Genomic DNA, 22,381 nt, shown 5'->3' with positions numbered 1-22,381 from the left:
CTCTGTCTAATGAGACACTGCAGACAGCAGGCCTCACGAGGATGACAGCCTTTCCAGTTATATGGCTCTATGAATAATAAATATTAATTGACAGGATGATTGTTAGTCGACTCACTCATTAACCCCCACAGCTCACTTCCTACAAGATGGCTGAGGCACAGACTATGGAAATGCCATGAAATATTATTTATTACATGTCTTATGATGTCGTTACCATAGCCATTACTTGAAGCAGTCGGTTTAAAACATCCATTAATTATATTAAGCTTTTGAATCAAATACTGTCTAGCACTAACCCCCAAAACACGAGTGATTAAGAAGAAACAAAACAACTACAGTATTCCCCTGTGATCCTTGCTTAGCCTTCACCGAGCCTTTTTCTTTCATTTTAAATCAGGCTGTCAGGCGGGGAAGCATGGCTGGCATTAACAGCCTCACCTATGTTGCCATTTGCATCCCCAGATAAATAAGTGCTGCTATGTTTAATTCATGAGGCTGAGAGCTGCCTTCAAGATCAATTTGAACCACGTTATCCAATGACACTCCTTTACAGGGAGGAATGATTTACCACTGAATTAGCTGATGTCTTTCATGACTGCTATTAGACGAAGGTTGTCAGCCAGTGCTGGCTTATCTTCTTCAACTAGTTTCATTTAACAGCCATTATGTTTAGACAGTGGTGATACATTGTTAATGAGATTATTGCAGCTCAGAGATGGTGGAACAAAAACCAAAGAGAGGAGAAGCTACTTGGTTTGAGAACACTATATGGTCAAAACTGTCTACTTAGCTTAGTATTGTGGCTGTTTTTTTTCTTGACAATACAGGACAACACTTGCTCACAAACTAAAGGCATTCTCTCTAAATATTTTTACTTGGGGCACCCATAGCCAATACTGTAAAAAGTGATCATACATTAGTAGGAATGTAACAATATAGTTAAATTGCAATACAAATATGTTAAGATTCGGTGAGATGAAAAATGAAGCATTTTCAAGAGCATAGGGCGTTATCTACTTTTGACTTTCCTTATTTGAATTCCCTCCTGTTTAAAATAAAAGGTATGACAGCTTTTTGGCTTCTTTGTCTTCAGTCTCATTTTGTTAAGAGAAATGGTGATAAAATCATATTGTGAACCCAGTATAGTGGGAATAACAGCAGCAGTCTGCTGTGTTACAATGATGCTACAGTAAATTATGTGCTGCCACCAAGTGGTCAATAAATGAGCATATGTTTACCCACAATGCAATGCACTATAATGATGTCATGTACTAGTTGTTTCTTCAAGCTCCTAGTTCTTTACCTGTTACAGAAAGGAGACAGTGACTGTGGAGACTGAACATGACAAAACTAAATACACATTTTGTGTGCATCTTCCTATACTATAACTCCTCAGGCTGTATGCGTGTGTACAAACTGTATGTTGTGAGGTTAAGTGAATGCATATGATCTGGGCTGTACAGTTTGTGTTTTAGCAAGTCAGCACTCTGGAGAGGCTTTGTGGCACTAACACAAACACTGAAGTCTGATAATGTCTTGTTCACACTGGCCAAACACTGTGCTGGGTGTGGTAATCCTGATGTGGGTGTCGGGTGTTAAGCTGCACAATGTAGTAGAAACATCATAGTGTGATTATTTTGACAGATACTGCAATTGCGATATGATTCAAGATTAGTGGGAATGTTTTTGAGTCACAAAATCAATTTTCACTGAAATGTTATTAAAATTAGGGCTGACCGTTTTTAAAGACAACCAGGCTGACATAGGAACTGTACAGCCAATATGCACTCGAATATTTGTTTATTTATCGCAAGTTATATCGTCATCGCAATATCAAACAGTGTTATTGCACATTTTCCACATACCTTACAGGGCTAATTAAAATCACGATGATGTGACATTTGTTGGAGTTTGTACCAAAGAAACAGACATGTGGAGAAACAGATTTGTAGGCCATGGCATCTCTGCAGAATTACAGTGCTCCATTTTAATGCTGTTTTATCACACATTTTACCTTTATCTAGAAATTGCAACTTCTGTGATTTGGATATTTCAAACTGACCATGCACATGACACTGCAATTTTGATAATATTGAGATTCATTGTGCAGCCCTAGTCGGGTGGCAAATTCACTTTTTAAAATGTGAATAGATTCAGCTACTCAAAAATAAACTTTTTTTTTCCTCTCTCTGAAATCTACCTGGCACTTTTCACATTTAACATTTCTTTTACATTACAATTCAGCTCATTGTTATGTAATGTAAAAGAAATGTTAAATGTTTTCTCAATGGAGTCTGGTTAGCCATAGTGCCCATTGTTTTGGTCTGAGATGCTGTGCTCTAGTGTGACATCTAGTGGCAATTTAATTTAATTTATAACCTTCAAGTCAGACACAATTATATGTGTACAGGTAAGGTCTCCCTGATCCAGTCTTACCTGTGATAGGGATTCCTCCAAGTCCAGTATTGTGATGTCTTGGCAGCGCTGGCAAGTCCAAGAAGCTGCTGTGTGAGGTGGAGGCTGTTGGACTGACTGAGTGGTTCATATGCATAAAGTTACTGTGTGAGGAGGTAGAACCCATCCAGGACCCACAAGATGCTGAGGAAGAGGAGGAGGAGGTGGAGGAGCAGGAGGATGAAGATAATGCTGATGAAGCGTGAGTGGGGAAGCTGAAGGAACTGTAGCCTCCCCTGTGAGGGTGCTGATGCTGAGAAAAGTGGTGAGAGGGTGGGAGGTGGTTGAGGAGTCGAAACCCTCCTGGGGGCCCAAGGCCTTTGTTTAGCAGGGGCCCGTGAGTTCTGTGGGGGAAGGAGCCAGGTGAAAGTGATAAGCTGACTCCATCTTCTACAGAGAGCTCATTCTCTATGAGGTCAGCCAGAGCCCTGCGAGTGACGTCAAAGGGGTCGAAGCCCAGGTCGTCCTCTTGCTGCTGTTTGGACGAGCCGAAGCCAAATGCTGCCTGCCAGTCCGTGGACGAGGACACCGGGATGGTATCTGCACACACACACACACACACACACACACACACCTTATTGGCTGCTGTCCATACAGCTGGACGATTAACCCTTCCTAAGACATTTTTGATCTGCTCTAATAACAGTTAAGCAAGCCTCGGTCAGAACATCAGTCAACTTCCTCCTTTCCTGTACTTCAAGACAAGACTATGGGCCTGTCCCCACGTATTGGCCTCGTGTCCAGACGGATACAGCGTTTTCGGGGTGTGAAAACAATGGCGGACTACTACTACTTGTTTGTAAACAGCGCATGCTCCATGGCTTCTCTTCCGGTCTAGTTTTGCAAACAAAAAAAAAAATATGACTATATAAATTTCGCTTTTATCTTTTAACCATCTTCAGAATTTGGATGCCACAGTTTCCACAAGCTCAGAAATATTAAAGATGGTTAAAAGATAAAAGCCACATATATATAGTAACATCTTAAGTTAGCTAATAAGATTAGTAAAACCGTGTGCTTGTTGGGAAAGTTACATGCTTAAACAATTTCTTGACAAATCAGTTTCTACATTTGCACTTCTGTGCAGCATCTCCGCCGGTTGCCTGCCAACTTCAAGGTGATGACAAGACTCGCAGCACAGTATAGCACAAACTCCCTGTAAAAATCCAACGGTCATCAAACTATCAGCTTGACAAGCTTACAGAGTTAAAAAATGTCATTGTGCTACTTAAGAAATCAAACTCTAGTGCTTGTGGCCAAATACAAACCAAGTTTAAACCCTAATTCTTAATCTTTCAAGGACATTTTTTCAAGATTGTGGGTGGAGTTTCACTTAAAAGCAAGCAAGTCTCTAAAAGAAGATTTTTATTGTCACACTGTTTTTATATGATGCAATTTTTAAAAACAATCTGAGACTTTGTAAAGAACCAAAACACCCTGCTATCAAGCCAGTTCTTCCTGCTCCGGCTTACCTGAGGTGAAGAGGCTCTGTGGCTCTGGTGCAGTTGGCCAGTCAGCGTTGCTGTGTGGGGAGCTGGGGAAGCCGCTCAGTCCACTGGGGAGTGGGTTTGGATGCCTGAAGTTACTGTTGTCTGAAAACAGTGACTGGGACTCTGCAGCAGCCGCCTCAAACGGGGAGTGAACTGTGTGGCCTGTGACACTGATGGGAACTACCAGGCTGGGCTTACTGAGGCCAGGAGGGGGCGATGGAGAGTCACTGCCTGGGAGCTACAGACAAAAGAGAGGAAGAGAGGAGAGCCTCTTATTACTTTTATCTTTTATTTAGTCTGGCGGTATCATGGATATTCTACAACACATATAAATGAACTAAACATAAAAACTGATACAAAATACAAGGTCAAAAGAGGGCATAAGATAAATCAAGTCCCCTAATCGGAAGGTTGTTGGTTCGATCCCCGGCTCCTCCTGCACACATGTCGAAGTATCCTTGAGCAAGATACTGAACCTGCATCGGTGTGTGAACGCGTATGAATGAGTTAGTTTCTGTTCGTGTGAAAAGGGTGAATGTGGCACGTAGTGTAAAAGCGCTTTGAGTGGTCGGAAGACTAGAAAGGCGCTTTACAAGTACAGGTCCATTTACCAATGTAGAACACAGTGTCTTAGGACAATTTCACACACATTTCTTACCAGTTGTGAGGTTTCACCATTGCTTAAACCGATAATGTCTGGCAGTTTGTTGCTGGGGCTGTAAAATAGAAGCAAAAATATTATTTATATTTACCCACCACAAGACAGAGGAGATATCTTATACATACACATGCATATATACACACACCCACACACACACATATATATATACATAAGTATATAAAAATATATAACAGCAACCAGGGAAATAATCTACGGTATGCAGAGTTGTACATTTTAAAATCATTACTTTTACCTAGCAAGATCACAGTTTGAGGAGAAAGGGGAGAGGGCCGGTACTGGGCCAAGGCTGAGGTCAGGTTCAGGCCCCTCAGGGGTCAAGTGTTCAGAGTCAGAGCCATCTAATGGCGGACTCTTCCCGTGGTCTGATGACAGACCGTTGGTCGTCCTCCCTGACGGCTGTAATGACAGCCAGCCATCTTTACTGGAACTGTTACACCTGTGCACACACACACACACACACACACAGGAGCAAAGAAGAATCACACACAGAAATAGTATACATATCCTCACTGTATTGCAGCTCATTAGTTTTACTTCTAAAACAACCAGGGAATTTGTCTGTGTTTGTTTTAAAAAAAATAATTCATTAATTAGTTAGTATTAAGTATTAAATCAGATCTTTTGGCCATTCTCATGAGATAATGTGTTATGTATTACAAGCAGGAAATGAAGAAGAGACACAGACACACAGACTAACACTCTGGTGTGAGAATACCTCTGTAGAGAATTAGTTTTGCCCTTTGGCTTGTCCCCTGACACAGCTGAGGTCTGCAGGAAGGTCGGGTTTATTTTGTAGAGGTCTTGTAGCAGCTTCTGCTCATACTCCTGATGCTTTCCTGCCTGGAAGCAAAAGAACAGATTAGAGAAAGCTATGTTTTCATATAAATCAGATAAAAACACAAAATACCAACAGAGAACTTGTGCGTGCTTGTAAGTGACATCTGCATTTTGGCTAACTTCTTGTCCGGTCTTGCCGTTAGCAGTCCCCTCCTCACCAAATGGTGTCTGTGTTCCAAATGACATGCTTTTTCTTTTTCTTTTAGTTTGTACTTCTTCCGTTGCAGTAAGTGGCGTGAAATATTTCATACAAAAAAAAAATATTTATGCACTTTGGAATGGGTGCTATGTCACTTAAGGTTACCTTGAAGATACAACAAAGCTCCATTCACCGAGATCACCACTGTCATTTGCTGTTGCTACTTTTATATATGCAACATGCAGTATTATGTGCATAACAGTCAAATGACATACTGTTACTGTATTTTTTCATTATAGATAGACTGATTAATTGGGCCGATTATCTGGCATTTTGAGATAATCGGCAGGCAGCATTGCCAGTGTGGCTGCCGTGGAACCATGTTAGCGCTCACCTTTGTGAGTTTTGGGAAGGTGGTGAAAAACTCACTTCAATCACCATCGTCTTTTCTAAATGTTACCACTGTTCTCTTAAAAGACAGCAAACCTAATCTCAAACCATTACTGGCTGATAAAAAATTCCATTTAAAACAACATGTCATTGGCTACAATAACCTCATTTATTAGACTGTAATGTGCATGGAGTAATGGAATTATACAGGACTTTGTTTGTTTTGACATTTGTGTTTTATATCGAACATCGGCATATATCAATATCAGCATCGGCCATTGAAAAACACACATTGATCAATCACAATTAGTTTTTTGTGATTGTGTATCTTTAGTACTATTTTGCTCACGTAACAACTGATGAACAAATGCACTGTGATCTGTGCTCTCTCTGTGGCCCAGTCAATGTGATCGTATGACATAGGTTTGTGTTTGAGAACAGCCAGAAAAGCATGTTGGCTCGCGTACTGCAAAATGTGACCCAAACACAGGAATGTAGAACATCCTGCCACTTCTGGCATATTGTATTTAACATACTTTGGGTATATCCCAAGTCTCTTTTTTCACATTTCCTTGATCCTTGCAGGCCATCCCAAGCACTTATTTCTGCACCGAGGAATGAAGAACGAGAATTGTGGATCCAGGAGCGATCTCTGAGGAGCTGGATGCAAGGATACATGAGAGGAGCCTTCATGAAGTCTTTTACCGACGGACGCACCCCTTTATTGGATATCAGTTATTGATTGGACACTGCAGTTGATCAGACTCAACACCATTTAAGATGATCATATTACAGTTGTAGTAGAGAGTCTGTGTCAGCAAGAAACACGTTTTACATCATTTATTGACATTGCCATTCAGTCACATGAGGCTGATAATTCCTGAGTCGGGTTTGATATAAGTTCATCATCTACCCTGAAATATTGAGCCAATATCAATTATTAAATCAATAATGAATTTACAATCACACTTACAATAAATACAGATGCACAAAATATAATAAACAGAATAAACGCATTCTGCCAGTAGAAATTGTTCTTGTGCATTTCTGTTGAGCAGCGCAAGCTTTCAGCTGATTTCTTTATTTATTCTGTGTTGTATTGATGCAGCCTATGAGTGTTTGCTTAATTTACTATAATAATGAGAGAGGATGCTTTCAGTCATTTTAAACACTTCCATGGATGCACTAATGTCACAGCAAATATCATTAAGCAGCAAAACTTAAAAACTGTTGACAGAAACTCTCCAGAGGAAACAGAGAATTTATCAGAACTGCTGTTTTACTCTCAACAATTTCCCCATATCAACCTGAACTGTTTGGAGGTGTAAAATAACACAGAACATTAATTAACATCAGATGCTGTCGGCGTGTCAGAGCTTAATCAATGATTAAACGGACATCACTTCACGTGATACTTTAGATCACTTCACTAAAAATGTATTTCCTCATTCCTTCTTTCCTTCTTCTTGTTTCTTTGCATCTCTCATGCATCCCTGGTGGGAGGGAAACATGGATGCAATTAAGTGAAATGAGACGCACCCTATGTTTTGTGACATACTTAGTCTTTAGTTATGTATGCTATATACAAACGTTTCTGTGACTACTGGAAACTGTCTGACCTGACTGCAGCTTTGTGTCACTGCCTCCTGCTACTGCTGCCTGAGCTCATCCACTTTACAGGCGAGGCGCAGTCCCTCTCAAACACACCTAGAAAGTATTCTCTGTTTACTGCAGAAGGGAGGGACTGGGAGACCCAAGATTACTGACTGAAAATCCAGTTAGTATACAGAAACTTCGCTTGCACCCTTGGCTGTTTTTGCTCAGAATTGACTGCGTTTATTTACAGGTGTGGTATACTCACTACATGCCTCAGGTAGATGTCATATATTATTGTCGGAATAAGTTAGGCTACCTAGAAAAGCCATTGGTTGGTGTAGTTTTACACTATTTGAAATGCTCTGGATTTCATGGTCGAAAAAGGACAGAAAACCACAGCAAAAACATGCTACTTAATTGTGTTGCACTGACACTGGCCATGTGTCAACACTGGAAAAATGCTTACTTCCTACTTTTACGGTATAAAAAAATGATTTTCTGTTTGAGCGGCTGTGGCTCAGAGGCAGAGCGGGTCGTTCCTTAATCGGAAGGTTGTGTGTTCGATCCCCGGCTGCTGGTGCCACATGAGCAAGATACTGAAACCCAAATTGCTCCCGATGCCGTGCATCGGTGTGTGAATGTGTATGAATGTTAGTTTCTGTTCGATGGACTTTGCCATCACTGAGTGAATGTGTGTGAAAGGGTGAATGTGGCACGTAGTGTAAAAGCGCTTTGAGTGGTCGGAAGACTAGAAAGGCGCTATACAGGTACAGGTCCATTTACCATTCTTACCATGTCCACCGGTTATCAATAAAGAGTACATATTTATGTATTAATGTAACTAAAAATATTATGCTGCCACGGAGACAGAGAATTAACTGCAGTCCAATTTGACACAATGGGAAAGCATACTGCATTAGCCACTAGGGCTGATACATATCACGATACAGGGGTAATGATATGATACTGTAAGAAAGGTGATATATTGCAACTTTTAAAAATGTAATTTTGGAAAAAGGTAGTAGTGAACTACCACTACCCTGGCTCAACTTACCTGCATCTCCTCTTTAGTAAAACTGGCAGCTTCGTCCCCCAGCTCATGTAGATACATGCAGTCTGGTTTGGGGCACTGCATGCTCTTTAAAAAGTAACTGCAGTATTTTGTTGTTCCTAAGGATGCCTGCGAAACACAAAATATATTCTACTGTAACTCAATATTCAGCTGCTCGCTCTTTTATCTAAATGCACCACTTTTATCCTTCAGGATTACCTTCAGAGTTCTGCCGTCCACCACTACATTGTTGACACACTGGATTGCTCTGAGAGCATCTTCAGACCGGAGGTATGTGACATAGGCACTGGCACTTGGCCCCTGGGACAAAGACAGACAACCGAGACAAAGCTGACATTAAACACTAGTTTCATGCCTGACAGAGGTCCTCTTATAGCTCTGTCGTTGCTGTGGAGGGTCTTACCTGTGAACCAGCGTATGATGTACTGTTGTTGATCACCACTTTGTGAATCTTCCCAAACTTCCCGAAATATTCTGGCCTCTTTAGAACCTTTGAAAAACAGAAGACATTATCATTGTTATTTCTTATTTGTTTTTTGCCCATGTGCCATTTAGGGTGTGGAAAGGGAGGGGGGATCATTTTAAAGACTAGAGGGACAGCTGATGAATGCTTGTGTGCTTGTCTATTTGTGTTGAAATGTCTGATGCTTGTCGGCCTATCATATAAAGGCTGAAGTTGGTTTAACCTCCAGTATTGAAAAATGGAAAATAAAACCTTGATTAAAAAAGTATATATATATATATATATACATACATATACACACATATATAAACAAATACAGACAGAGCACACAAGGTAACATGTCTCTCTCTTTCTGAATGACAATATTAACTCCATTAAAACTGCATAGGTGGAATTGGGTGCTTTTGACTGGGGCTCCTCAGGACCCCTATACATCTGTATTTTTAAAAAACAAAGTAAAGCAGAAACAAAACAATAATATGAAGTCATTAGGAACACTGAAAGTCATGAAAAAAAGAAATGAATGAATAAAGAACCTCTGGGGTCTGCGGGTACTGCAGTAAGTACGATGAATAATTCGCACTGCTGTGTTAAGTGTTAAGCTGTAAACTGCTGCTATTACACTCACTCTGGAGATTTTTGCAATTCAGCCACTCACACATACAGGACTTTCTGCTGCCGCACGTTACCACAATCAACTGAAGCAATCTAATTATGTGGACTCGAGTCATGGCTTGGACTTTGAGTCATGAATTTAATAAATTCAGACTTGACAAAAATCAAAAACTGGATTTTAACTTAAATCATCTTGACCGTGTATGGAATTTTGGTCTCTGCCTCTGCTCAGCGGGCAATGTAACCAGGCTCAGCTGCTTCTATGGACATTGCTAATGGCAGAGACGTAGAGATAATGAAGGAAGAAGAAAAAAGGAGAGAGTGTCCGGACAAGAGTAAATCTGGGACTGGCTTTTAGTGGTTGGCTAAAGAGAGCTAGGTGAAGTAAAAAGACATGGGCTGGATTTCTTGCTGTTGGACTAGTCAGTAATATTAGCTGCTTGCTTTGTCTTTTGTTGTTGCACTTGCTTGATGTTTGGCTGTGTTAGCAAAATTGTCGATTCGCTAGTTTCTGATTGATCTCACTCGGCGACAGCGGCAAGGAAAAACTTCCTTTAACAAACTTTGGAAAGACCCCAGCTCTAGGTGGGTGGTCGTCTGCCTCGACACAGGGAAATTAAAGTTCTAATCCTGTGTCTCTGTCCTCACAGGAACAGAAATACTTAAATCTATGTACGTACGTACGTATATTTCAAAAAGCTTGGCTACCGCACTGTGTGTGTGTCCTGTTGAGTTTGCTTTGTGTTAACAGCATGTACTCAGGTATGTGAGTAATTATATTATACAATACACATACACTTGTTCTTGAAAGAACAGGAGACACCCACATACACAGATTCAAGTGTTCACAAAGCCTTATTTTTTGTGTTAACTTCAGACAGCCTGACACTGTCCTGCTGCAAAGATGATTAATATGTTCAAGGATATTTATGGCATGTAACATCATCACAGACGCCATCAGGCCCTGACACCATTGTTTTCCAGGACTGCTGAGTGTGGGTGATGTTGGCAGACTGAACTGCTGCTGCAGAATTACATACCATTCATTTTAGGCTTATTCTAGTTCTAGAACTACAGTTTTAATACAAATTAAGAAGCAACATTAGTCTAGTATAATACTTCTTTATCATGTGTTGTCTCACCTCAGGGTCAGCCAACCTCTGAGACAGCCCCACTACAAACACCAGGTTTCTCTGGACCACACGGACGCTGGCCAGATGTTTTCTGTTCTCTGTGATCTTCTGCTTCTTCTCGTTCTGCTTCTGTTTCTTCTCGTTCTTTATCCTCTGCAGCTCCTCCTGTGACAGCGGCTTGTACACTGCTGGGTCCTCTGGGTACGGCTGCAAGGCAAAAAAAACATCCTCAATCAAAAGCTCTGCCACTGTTAGACATGATTCTAGGCCACATTCAGAATGCAGCTGAATGTGTCAAATACATATCATGTCGCCAGATTCTTGCCAATACAAGTGCACAATGATTCATGAATGGCGCCAGCGACAACAGCAGCCTGTTATGGCAGTTCCTATCATTGTTGTAGTTTTAGTGTGTTTTTTTTCTATTTTGTGAAAAAAAAAAATCTGTTTTCTTACTTTCTTACTACTTTGTTCACGTCGACTAAATACTTTTTCTGCGTTTTTGAGCACCTTTTATTTTTTGTTAACGCTGGTCTCCATGGCGACGGGGAGTCGCATTTTTTACACCCGCGACCAGATGATTGCCCTGAGGCACCCTAGCATCCTGACTGGAGAGAGACCCTCCATACCGGAGGAGCTGAGGAGGAGACGGCGAGGCTGCAGAGCTTGAGTTAAACGGAGGATGAAGAAGAGGAGGTTTAAACTCTACATCCCTGCAATCATCGAGCAGATACCGGGCTCAAACATCACCCCCTGCTCTCCTCATCCCCACTGGCGCGGGGTGAATCACCACAACTTGGAGTTGCAAGACAGAGGAGCTTACCTCATGGTTTCACTCCACCTGCCAAACTGTTTTAGATACTGTGGCTTAGGCAGCCTAAAACTAAATCTGAGCCCTGGCTGAATGACACGACTCATGCGGTCAGATGTGAGTGCCGTAGAGCTGAGCGCAAGTGGAAGAAGGACAAACTGCAGGTGTCTCTTCAAATGTTAAGGGACTGCTGGCGTCATTATCAGAAAACTGTGAAAGATGCTAAAAGAAAACATTTCTCGGATATTATCCTGACAAACTGTTTAACACTATTGACTCACTTCTGAATGCCCCACAGACTGCCTGTATGGAGGCGTCCCCTGCTTTGTGTGAAAACTTCCTTCACTTTTTTATGTGAAGGCTCAAATCTCACCTTCAGCTTATGACCCCTCAATCTCTGTCCCCTGCTCTGCTGTCTTTGACCATTTTGAGCCTGTGACTTTTTCCTTTTTACAGCAGGTTGTTGGTCATTTGAAGCCCTCAGGTTCTCCAAATGATGCTGTCCCCCCTCGACTATTTAAGGAGGTTTTTCCCACTGTAGGACCATCTGTTATTGCAGTCATAAATAGCAGTCTGACCTCAGGTGTGGTCCCTGAAAATTTTAAACATGCGGTAGTACAACCTCTGATTAATAAACCTGCTCTAGATCCTGCAGTTCTTGCTAATTTCAGGCCTATCTCAAAACTGCCTTTCCTTTCAAAAATTCTGGAGAAGATTGTGCAGTCAATTAATGGCCTTTCTGGAAGAACATAATATCCTAGAGGTTTTCCAATCCGGTTTTAAAACTCTGCACAGCACCGAATCAGCTCTCTTAAGAGTTTTTAATGACATCTTTTTAACTACTGACTCTGGTGACTGTGTTATCCTTGTGCTTTTAGATTTAACTGCTGCATTTGACACAGTGGATCATGAAATATTGATCTCACGTTTGAAGCAGTGGGTGGGCATCAGGGGCATAGCACTGGAGTGGTTCAGGTCATACTTGGCTGATCAAACTTTCTGTGTCAGCCTAGGTGACTCTGTATCCTCCTCTGCTTCTCTCTCGTGTGGGGTCCCACAGGGCTCAGTTCTTGGCCCTCTCCTTTTCTCTCTCTATTTTCTCCCACTTGGTTCCATACTTAGGAAGCACGGCTTCTCATTCCACTATTATGCAGACGACAGTCAGACTTATGTGCCTCTTAAAAAGAAAAATGAATACTCTGTCAGACTGCTACTTAAGTGTCTCGACGACATAACAGCCTGGATGGCTCTGAACTTTTTAAATTTCAATGATAAAAAGACAGAAGTGATGGTTTTTGGTGGTACCACTGGGACCCCCCCCTGCAGATCTGGGTTCCTTGGCCCAGTATATTAAACCTAGCATCACAAACCTAGGGGTTAAAGTGGACCCTGAGCTTAAGTTTGACAGTCAGATCAAGGCTGTTGTCAAATCAAGCTTTTTCCATTTGAGGCAGCTGGCCAAAATAAAGCCAATTCTATCAAGGCAGCACTTTGAGACGGTAATCCACGCCTTTGTTACCACTCGGCTGGATTACTGTAATGCACTGTATGTGGGGGTTAGTGGGTCCTCCATCGCCCGTCTCCAGATGGTACAGAATGCTGCTGCACGTCTTTTAACTGGCACACTGAGCACATTTCCCCCATTTTAGCCTCACTCCACTGGCTGCCTATTCAATTTAGGACCCATTTTAAAATTCTTTTATTTGCTTTTAAATCCCTGAATGGTCTTGCCCCGCCCTACCTATCTGAGCTTCTACACCCCTATATACCCGTCCGCTCTCTCAGGTCAGATGATCAGCTGCTCCTGAGTGTGCCTAAAACTAAGCGGAAGCTCAGAGGGGACCGTGCCTTTGCTGTGTCTGCTCCTAAATTATGGAATGATCTGCCTCTGCACGTTAAACAGGCCTCTTCTCTGTCTGTTTTTAAAACCTGTCTTAAAACCCATCTCTTCTCTGTGGCCTTTGACACCTAGTAAGGTGTCGACTTTATTTACTTGATTTAATTTCTTATTTTGATTGCTTTTTATTGTGTGGCTATTATTTTTACTCATGTTTTTCTGTCTTTTCATTTTATTGCTGTATTTTATATGTAATTTTTGCACCTCATGTGAGCTGTTATGTCTTTTATTTATGATGTCTTATTTATTCTCCTGTACAGCACTTTGGTCAACTTTGGTTGTTTTAAAGTGCTTAACAAATAAAGTTGGATTGGATTGGATTGAAAATGTGCCAGGCTGAACAGGCCTCATAGAAGATGGAGGTTTACCTTTCTGCAAGCGGGACAGAGACCGTTCTCATCTGTCCTGATTCGATGCCAGCAGAAGCGGCAGATCTGGTATCCACAGGTGCAGGGGAAGAAGTTGACGTCATCGATCTCCAGTGGTTCCATACACAGTGGGCACTCCATCTGGTCGTCCTTCACCTCAGGGTTCCGGGACATCCTACGGTTCCACACTACTGGACTGGACAGCTTTCACCAGACAGGGACAGGAGGAGCTGCAGACACTGGAACAAAGATAAACAGGAGCTTAGATGCACGTAAATGTGTTCAGCAAAATGTAATAACCATCTTCCTATTAGACAATGAGATATAGGGCTGCAATTAATTATTATTTTCAGTATCGATTAATCTGTTGATCATTTTCTCGATTAATGGATTAGTCAGAAATGTCAAAAGTGTGAAATCAATGTTTCCCAAAGCCCCAGATGACAACCCAACCCAGAAATAATCAGTTTACTGTCATAGAAGACCAAAGAAAGCCCCGAAAATGCACAGGGCTCATCAGGGTTTTCATATATCCTTCACACTGTATGTTTGATAGCTGAAAAGCTACTAATATTTTGTATTCATAATGTATTTTTCATTAGAGCTAAACATGTGGTTCCTGTTTGTTCTTATCTAGAAAATAAATATTCAACATTATAACTGATGCATTTTCATAAATACACATGACCTATAATTACGAGACATATTGTGTTATTCATGGCCTTGCTGCCAGAGTCTCAGCTTCTGCCTGTACCATGTTTTAGAGCCTTTGATAATCATCTGTGAAACAGAAAGTGTGCGTCCTGGTCATAGTTCAGTAATAAACCCTGACACATTATGTAGCGTCTCTCCTGGTTGGTTCCCTACAGTAAAAGAGAAAAAGTGCCAAAGTCTGGTCCATGAGTAGTTGAGAGCCAGTGAAGCTGAGAGCGGAAACAAGGGTAAAGGAACAGGGTCGCAGCTGCTCTGCCCTCTTCTTCAACCATCGAGACTTTTTTTTAAACTATATTTCAGACAGGATTAAAGTTTATAACCAGCACTGTTCATCATGGGGCTTCCTCACGCTGTACTGTGTTATCGTGCCAACAATTATTTGACAACAATGGCAAAGGTGAACAGTCTTAATACAGGACTCCTACATTATATTTAAAATATTTTGACTGCTTTATTGAAGCAGTTATATCGCTCTCTCCAAAGCTTCCAGACTCCATTGACAAAAACTGTAACATTACCTCTCAGAGCACGGGAGTTGTTAGTCTACCGCTGCCTCAATCTGCAGCCACCAACATTAGTTCAAACTAACCTGTTAAAAAAAACAAAAAGTCACACAATAACTCGGAAACTAACTGAACAAGACAGGTTTGTACCAGCAACTCGTAAGCAGTGGTGACTTAAAGGTTACAGAGCAAGCTTGTGGTTGTGAGGATGTTGGTTTAGTTCCTCTCTCCAGACTGGAGGCCAACTGCCCTCTACTGAAGGTAATACACTGATTATGGATAAGTACCTTATACAACCACACTTTAAAAAATGGTGAAACAGGACAACTTACACAATACATGTTGCTTTCATAAAATATAGTGAGATAGAGTATTTATATTAATTTACTCAATTTTGTTATCAAATATGTTTGTTAAGGCCAATCACAGAAAGTCACAAGGATTTGAGTCAATGATTTAAAAGGTTAAACAATGAGCAGTAAGGGCGCTTAAAGTGCTGCTTTCCAGTCGGTGATGTGCATATTCACTATGAGTCACAACCATGCTAATGAAGCTGTCATTATGTAGCTGTGTCACAGAGGGCTGGAGAGAAGATGTTCAACTTTGTTTGGATCAGTCTAAGTGGCCAATTAAACTGCTCTAAAAACCTCTGCAGGCAGTCACTGCCGGTTAATTGGCAAGAAATTGGGTGATTTCACAACACATGATTTACTTTAATGCATGGCTGGGTATTCTGCTAATGGACAGACAATGAACAAAACTGCAACACTAAACCAGTCTGACATTTTGTGCTCGGTGTAAGATTTTCAAATGGAGTTTAGATAAGCTTGTGCTGTTTCTGAGAGTCAGATTTAGCACTTTCTAATGAGACTGTAGATCCCACTGCACACACTCTACTAGAGAGATCCAGTAGGGAGTACAAGGGAGACCTTGTGAGAATAGCTGTGTTTCTATCCAAATTTTACCAAATTTTGAGTAAAGTAAAACATTTTGGCAAAAGAAAATGCAAATGAATGCATGTTTCCATCCACTACCGTTACGCAATTATTAGGAGTCAGTTCAACAAGATAAGCAGTATGTGGCACCAATTCTCCTGTCAGGAAACCAGAAGAGAGGGTTAAAAGAGGGCCAGTGGGAGCCCAAACAGTGAAAAACACTGCAGAAAACAGGATGGAATTAAGACATTTTTCTTTGGTTCATGTATTTAAAAGGACCAGTGTGCAGGACTTAGTGGCATCTAGTGGCGAAGTTTCAGACTGCAACCATTTGAATACAACTCAGCCTTCCAAGCATCGAGGAGAAACTACGGTGGCCGCAAAAATTAGCAAAGAACATGAAACCATCTAGAACATGGTGGATTAACATAGCAGCCCCAGTGGATGTAAACTGCTAATTCTAAGGTATTATACAGTAATGAAAACATACCTATGAACAACTTTCTGCCAATAGATCCTCCTAAATGTTACACACTGGACATTTAATGTGAGGAAGGCTCCATCAGATCTGTGTTAAGCGATCATTGAGTACAGGCTGTGGCTGAGAGGTAGAGGGGGTCGTCCCCGGCTCCTCTCGCTTAAGCAAGACACTAAACCTGTGCATCAGTGTATGACTGTGGTCACATACGCTTAGAAAACAATTAGTTTCCGTTCTGGTGAGCAGTGGGCCTTGCATGGCAGCCACTGCCATCAGTGAATGTAGTGTACAGCACATTGAGTGGTCGAAAGACTAGAAAGGCGCAATATAAGTACAGTCCATTTACCATTTACCCATGATGATTGTCGACTTTTGAGACTGATGAAGAGGAGGCTGTCGGAGAGCAAACAGCTCATCAAGTTTCAGGTAAAATTTTTCCATTAAATGGAACAGAGCCTTAATTAGTATCATTGGAAACACCTGTGCTTAGAAAACTATTTCATGTCAAAATGGCTGCTGTGAAAAAGTTTTTTTCTAAATATGAACCCAAAACCTGAAATGTAGTTGAACTCACTGCTGTCAAACCAGCTCCAAGCAGGCAATAAACAAGAAACCCAACCAGACAACCAGGACACATAAATCTGCCAGGTTTTGTCCCCCAAGGACCCTTTAAAATCCTGCACAGCACCCGAGTATAACTTGTTAGAACTACTCAATCTACTGTAGTAGTTTAAAGCTGCAGACTTTATACATTGGCTCAAATTCATTTGAGAGGGTAAGGACTTCAGTGGTCTAAAAAAAGTGTGGCAAACACAGCAAACCTGCCATCACACTATAGAGAACTAAAAGAGACAAGAAATAAGCTTCAACTTCTCTGAAAAGTGCTTATTATACACTATTTTGGAGACATAACACATGTTAATAAGAAGTTTTGGTTTCTCATTTTCACAACAAAATCACAACCTTCCCTTGCTACTGAGGGTTTGTCGTAGTTAGCTCAGGCTAATGTTAATCAGATACAACACCTGAATCATGTTTTATTTAATTTCTCAAATTGTGGTATTCCCAAATCCATGCTTCTCCCTTCAGAGACCTGTGGATGATGGTACAGTTGCTACGTCCTTGTCAGATGGATAGCCTGCTCCCGACACACAAACAAAACAGGAAACTTGACAGCTTGAAAAAGACTGGCTAATTGGTAAGGCAGTGGACAAGTGCAGTCTGACTTTGTGATTTAAGACAGGTCAAACAACAAACTACAACATCTTCTTCTTCACTAATGGGAAAACACTTCGGTACTCCCTCTGTCCTCTTACTGATGAAGTACCTAGGATTTCCATGTAGGTCTATCCCAAGCAGCAGGGCTGGGAGTGAGCGGATGACAGCTAAAAATACCCTGCCCGTCCTGAGCGTGTGTGGGGGTGGAGTGAGCTGAGGCTTCTCTCTTTTAAGGGGAAGTCCAGATGGGCAGCAGCGGTGCTCCTGCAGCCTCCCCTTTCCTCCCCACTGGACATGTATGGTCATCACTGGCTCTTCCAGCAGCTCGGCACAGGGAGCCGCTTTGCAGGCTGGCTGCCGCTACATGAAATGAGTCTGAATAGCACACTGCGTGAAATTAATAACAGCATTTTTAGTGAGGCCGGCATTACTGCAGGTGCTAGGCTCATATATCCTGAGATCCTCACTGGAGCCGACAGAGAGAAATATTCACTTAAACAGCCACCAAATCTCTCAGCTATAGTCAATAGTCAGATAATGAGAGACCCAGGTCCCAAATGTGCTTTTAGTGACACATTTAGTGCCCTCACCAACAACAACCTCCCTCAATACACAGCTGGTCTGCATGTAACATAGCACAAATATGAGGCAGTAAACTCACTGGACTATAAGCTGAACTATTTTCAACACAATTATAGTAATTATAACAAAGTAATGAACTTTCTCCACATTCTTTAAGTTGCAGCAGCACAGACCAGCCGGTTACTTGGTTAGACCTCTGCTCTGTCTCCTCCTGCTCTCTATGATAAGCTTCATTGTGTGGGAAGGAGGAGGGCTGTGGGGGCTGCAGCTCCCCTGCTGGAAAGAGTGAAAGAAAGTGGACATATTGTCTTACCTTTTAAAAAAAATCTAGCGCTGGGTTTAATTTTGCGTATGATCTTAATAGCTGAAATGACTGCTGTAACTCTTCAATAGGCACTTGCTTTTTGCTCTGATAAGCGCAGGGGTGAGGTAGGCTGTGTAGTGTGTATTGAGAGGGGAGCTCTAGTAACAGTCTCAGTTAACAGTTCTAACTTTATAATGCAACAATTAAATAACCCAATGTTAACTCTCTCTAACTGGGCAAAACACCATGGCACAACAATCTGTTTCTTGCTTTAGCAATAGAATATTTGAGAAACATTTATCTGAATAAATACTTATTTTATTTAAGTTTATAGTTTTTTTAAAAGACTTTGAAAAGCAATGTTAGAGATGTTGGCCTCTCTCTCATATTTTAAGGCAGAGGCTATATTAATCAAAGCCGTCAGTATATCAAGATGACATCAGGGGTGGATCTAGAGGGGTGTCATGGGGTAGCAGCAGCCACCATGAAAAAATGCCTTTCCACCGCAGTTTGATGTCAAATACAAATTTCATGTGTTTATGTGCACTGAACAAAATTTTAAACGCAACAATTTTGTTTTTGCCCCCATTCATCATGAGCTGAACTCAAAGATCTTCGACTTTCTCTATGTACACAAAAGGCCTATTTCTCTCAAATATTGTTCACAAATCTGTCAAAATCTGTGTTAGTGAGCACTTCTCCTTTGCCGAGATAATCCATCCACCTCACAGGTGTGGCATATGAAGATGCTGATCAGACAGCATGGGTATTGCACAGGTGTGCCTTAGGCTGGCCACAATAAAAGGCCACTCGAAAATGTGCAGTTTCACTGTATTGGGGGGTCCGGGGGAGTCCGGAAACCAGTCAGTATGCAGTACGCTGTCGTATACGCCGATCCAGAGCATCCCAGTGTAGAGAAAGTCTTAGATCTTTGAGCTCAGCTCATGATGAATGGGGGCAAAAAAAAAGTGTTCTGTTTATAATTTTGTTCAGTGTAGATTAATTTTCAATATACAGTGTTAAAAATGTTAATTAATACCTATGATTTAAGGATCTATCATATCTGTAAGTGATGAGTTCAATGAAAACAAAGACATGTATTTGGAAATACAATGTATTGATTTCTAATGCCGGCTTTAGATATTTCTATTCAGTGCTTTACTAATGTGCCACAATAATGTCTTTGAGTTCAAATATCTTCATTTGAGGATAATATTGATATATGTGATTGTGATTAGGTATTTCTGTCACTCCTCAAAGTCTCCATCCACCCTCTGGACACCCCATGATTATTTCTCTAGATCTGCCCCTGGATGACATTAAAATGTTTTTATTGAGTCCTGACAGTACAATATGCCACCATAAACCTATATAAGACTCAGTCTTAAAAAAAAAAATAGTGTGATATACTTTGAAACTGCCAGAAACCTTTTTTTAAAAAACTGAAATTTTTGGTCACATGACTCAGCACTGATTTAAACAGTGTCTATATGAGTGCATGTGGAGACATTACTCTGCTGTGGTTTAAGTGTGAAAAATATGGTACATCTGAAGGAAAAACATACATGACTGTGTGACCTCAACTCAGCTGAAAGGAGCTCTTCAACATAACTGACAATCGCACAATAATGGCAATGATAATAACCCAAACTAGCATATATTTTATGCTTGTTAAGCCTGATTTTATTATACAATTATTTTATTATTATAATTTGTTTATTTCATTTCACTTACAGTTTTGACATTTGATTAACCAGCAACTGTGCATTTTGCATCTTTTAGTCTCCTCAATCGTGTGGATTACATAGTTAATCTTGCTACATTACATTATTTCCACTCCAGTTTCAGCTCTGTCTATAGAGAATGTATTACATCTGACAGTTGTTTATTCTAAACTGTGGTGCACATTAGGGTTGCACGATATGGTAAAGACATCATATTGCGATTATTTTGACCACTACTGCAATATAATTCACGATTAGTGTGGGAATGATCATCTCTGCATCACAAATTGAAAAAACGATTAAAATCATCATGGGTCTGTACCAAACAAACATGTTTTGTCACATTTGGAGAAAAAGATTTGTAAACCAGGGCATCTCAGCAGCAGTAAAGTACTTCATTATATTGCTGTTTGTCACATATTTTTCCATATTAAATATTTGGCCATATTGCAATTTATTTGTGTTCTGTAGCCTATACATGCTTGCTAAAATGAAGATAATGTCTGGTATTAATAAGTCCACATATGATAAAAAACAAACTAAGGCTATCAGAACAAGTCACAACAAAGTAATGCATTCTTTATTGAAGGGCTGATGAAGGCTCTCTAAATATTGGATTAGTATTATAAACCTGTCAATATAAAAATATAAACAGTAGTTATTGTCATCTCCATATTTTTATGAAGATGAATTGGTTATCCTATCAGTATCAGACCGGGCCTGAACAAAAAAACAACAATAAGAGCCGAGAAAGAAAAGAAAAAGTCTCATTCCCAGGTCGCCAAATACCAACTCTAGGAATGAGACTCAACAATCAACTATCTTCATGCCACCAACCCAAAGCATCTTTCCATCTTTCTCAGCTCGGATTGGTTGTTTTCATTCAGGCCTGGTGGATTCTTAAATACCCTTAGCAACACTAGGAGGAGCCAGAGGAACCTGTTTTTTTCACAGATTATCTGTCTCGTGTACTACTGTCAATGAAAGAAAGTACTTAAGTACACTAACAAAGTCCTTCTACTTCATTACTTTCCACCTCTGGAAACCCGCTCTTCTAATCAAGTTCTCTGTGGTGTCCTATCAGCCACCTGTTAATGCAGGGACCTTTAGCTCAGCACACATCATCCCCACACCACCATCTGCTGAAATCACGTCACCTGGCACCAACAGTCTGACAGGACAGCCACCATTGTCTGTGTGTAACCACATTCCCACAACTTTTTAGTCCTAGGAACTGAAGGTTGCTTCAACCTGCATAACATCATACATGGTTGGTCTGTCTGTCATATGCTTTCTCCTGATGCGTCTAAACACAATGAACAAAAAACAAAGTAACCCACCTCCAAATATCCTATATGTAAGAAAAGCACTAGCCCTTGAGCGGGGACTTTTGGGGGGATAAAATAATGTTCCCAAAACCTAATGTAGGCCGAGGTCGCTGTGGTGGAAACACACTAGGTTCCTAGTCCCAATCATTACGAGTCTATCTATCAGAAATATCAGTCATGTGCAAAAAGGCTTTTAGTAGAAGGGTAAAATGTAGTGTGGTAACACTAAAAGCTCCTCACTTATTCTGCCTTCCTGCCTGGTTCTGATCTGCTTAAACTGAATTTCCCCTCCTGTGTGGGACAGAAGAGCTTCGTCCCCACTTACTGCTGCCTAGCCCACTGCTGCACAGAGTCGGGGGGCCTACATGTACGTTCACATTAACCTTTTTATTGTAGTGACTCACAAGATGAACATACCTCATTAAAAGAACAAGGAAGGGGCTGAAATAGATCTATTTACAGTGTGTCAGTTACCTGAAACAACATTGCCATACTTTCCCCACACACGCTCTGTTGAGTGGAAGCCTGGAGACATCACTGACACACAAGGCAACACATGCAGAACAACACTGACACAAACAAAGCACATAGAGGAAACTAAAAAAGCACACTCTGGCTTATACTCATTAATGATTAACTGCAATGCAT

General features: G+C 41.0%; 1 protein-coding gene across 2 annotated transcripts in view; it reads right to left on the bottom strand.

Moving 5' to 3' along the window:
- cnot4b (CCR4-NOT transcription complex, subunit 4b) overlaps positions 1–22,381 on the bottom strand; it is a 33,595-nt gene that overhangs the window by 8,702 nt on the left and 2,512 nt on the right. The window contains exons 1-11 of one of the 2 annotated variants that reach the window (XM_051392023.1): positions 15,180–15,298; positions 13,948–14,186; positions 10,881–11,078; positions 9,064–9,150; positions 8,859–8,960; positions 8,643–8,768; positions 5,342–5,466; positions 4,859–5,062; positions 4,603–4,660; positions 3,927–4,182; positions 2,437–2,994 (exon numbers count right to left, since the gene is read on the bottom strand). In XM_051392023.1, the coding sequence (XP_051247983.1) occupies positions 2,437–2,994; positions 3,927–4,182; positions 4,603–4,660; positions 4,859–5,062; positions 5,342–5,466; positions 8,643–8,768; positions 8,859–8,960; positions 9,064–9,150; positions 10,881–11,078; positions 13,948–14,121 (1,888 nt within the window). In that variant the 5' untranslated portion in view covers positions 14,122–14,186; positions 15,180–15,298. Of the gene's footprint in view, positions 1–2,436; positions 2,995–3,926; positions 4,183–4,602; positions 4,661–4,858; positions 5,063–5,341; positions 5,467–8,642; positions 8,769–8,858; positions 8,961–9,063; positions 9,151–10,880; positions 11,079–13,947; positions 14,187–15,179; positions 15,299–22,381 lie in introns of those variants that run through there. The other variant, XM_051392021.1, reaches the window with a different exon arrangement.

Source organism: Dicentrarchus labrax, unplaced genomic scaffold (assembly GCF_905237075.1).
Source record: "Dicentrarchus labrax unplaced genomic scaffold, dlabrax2021, whole genome shotgun sequence".
Taxonomy (NCBI): Eukaryota; Metazoa; Chordata; class Actinopteri; family Moronidae; genus Dicentrarchus; species Dicentrarchus labrax.
This window is presented reverse-complemented; position numbering and strand designations above follow the sequence as displayed.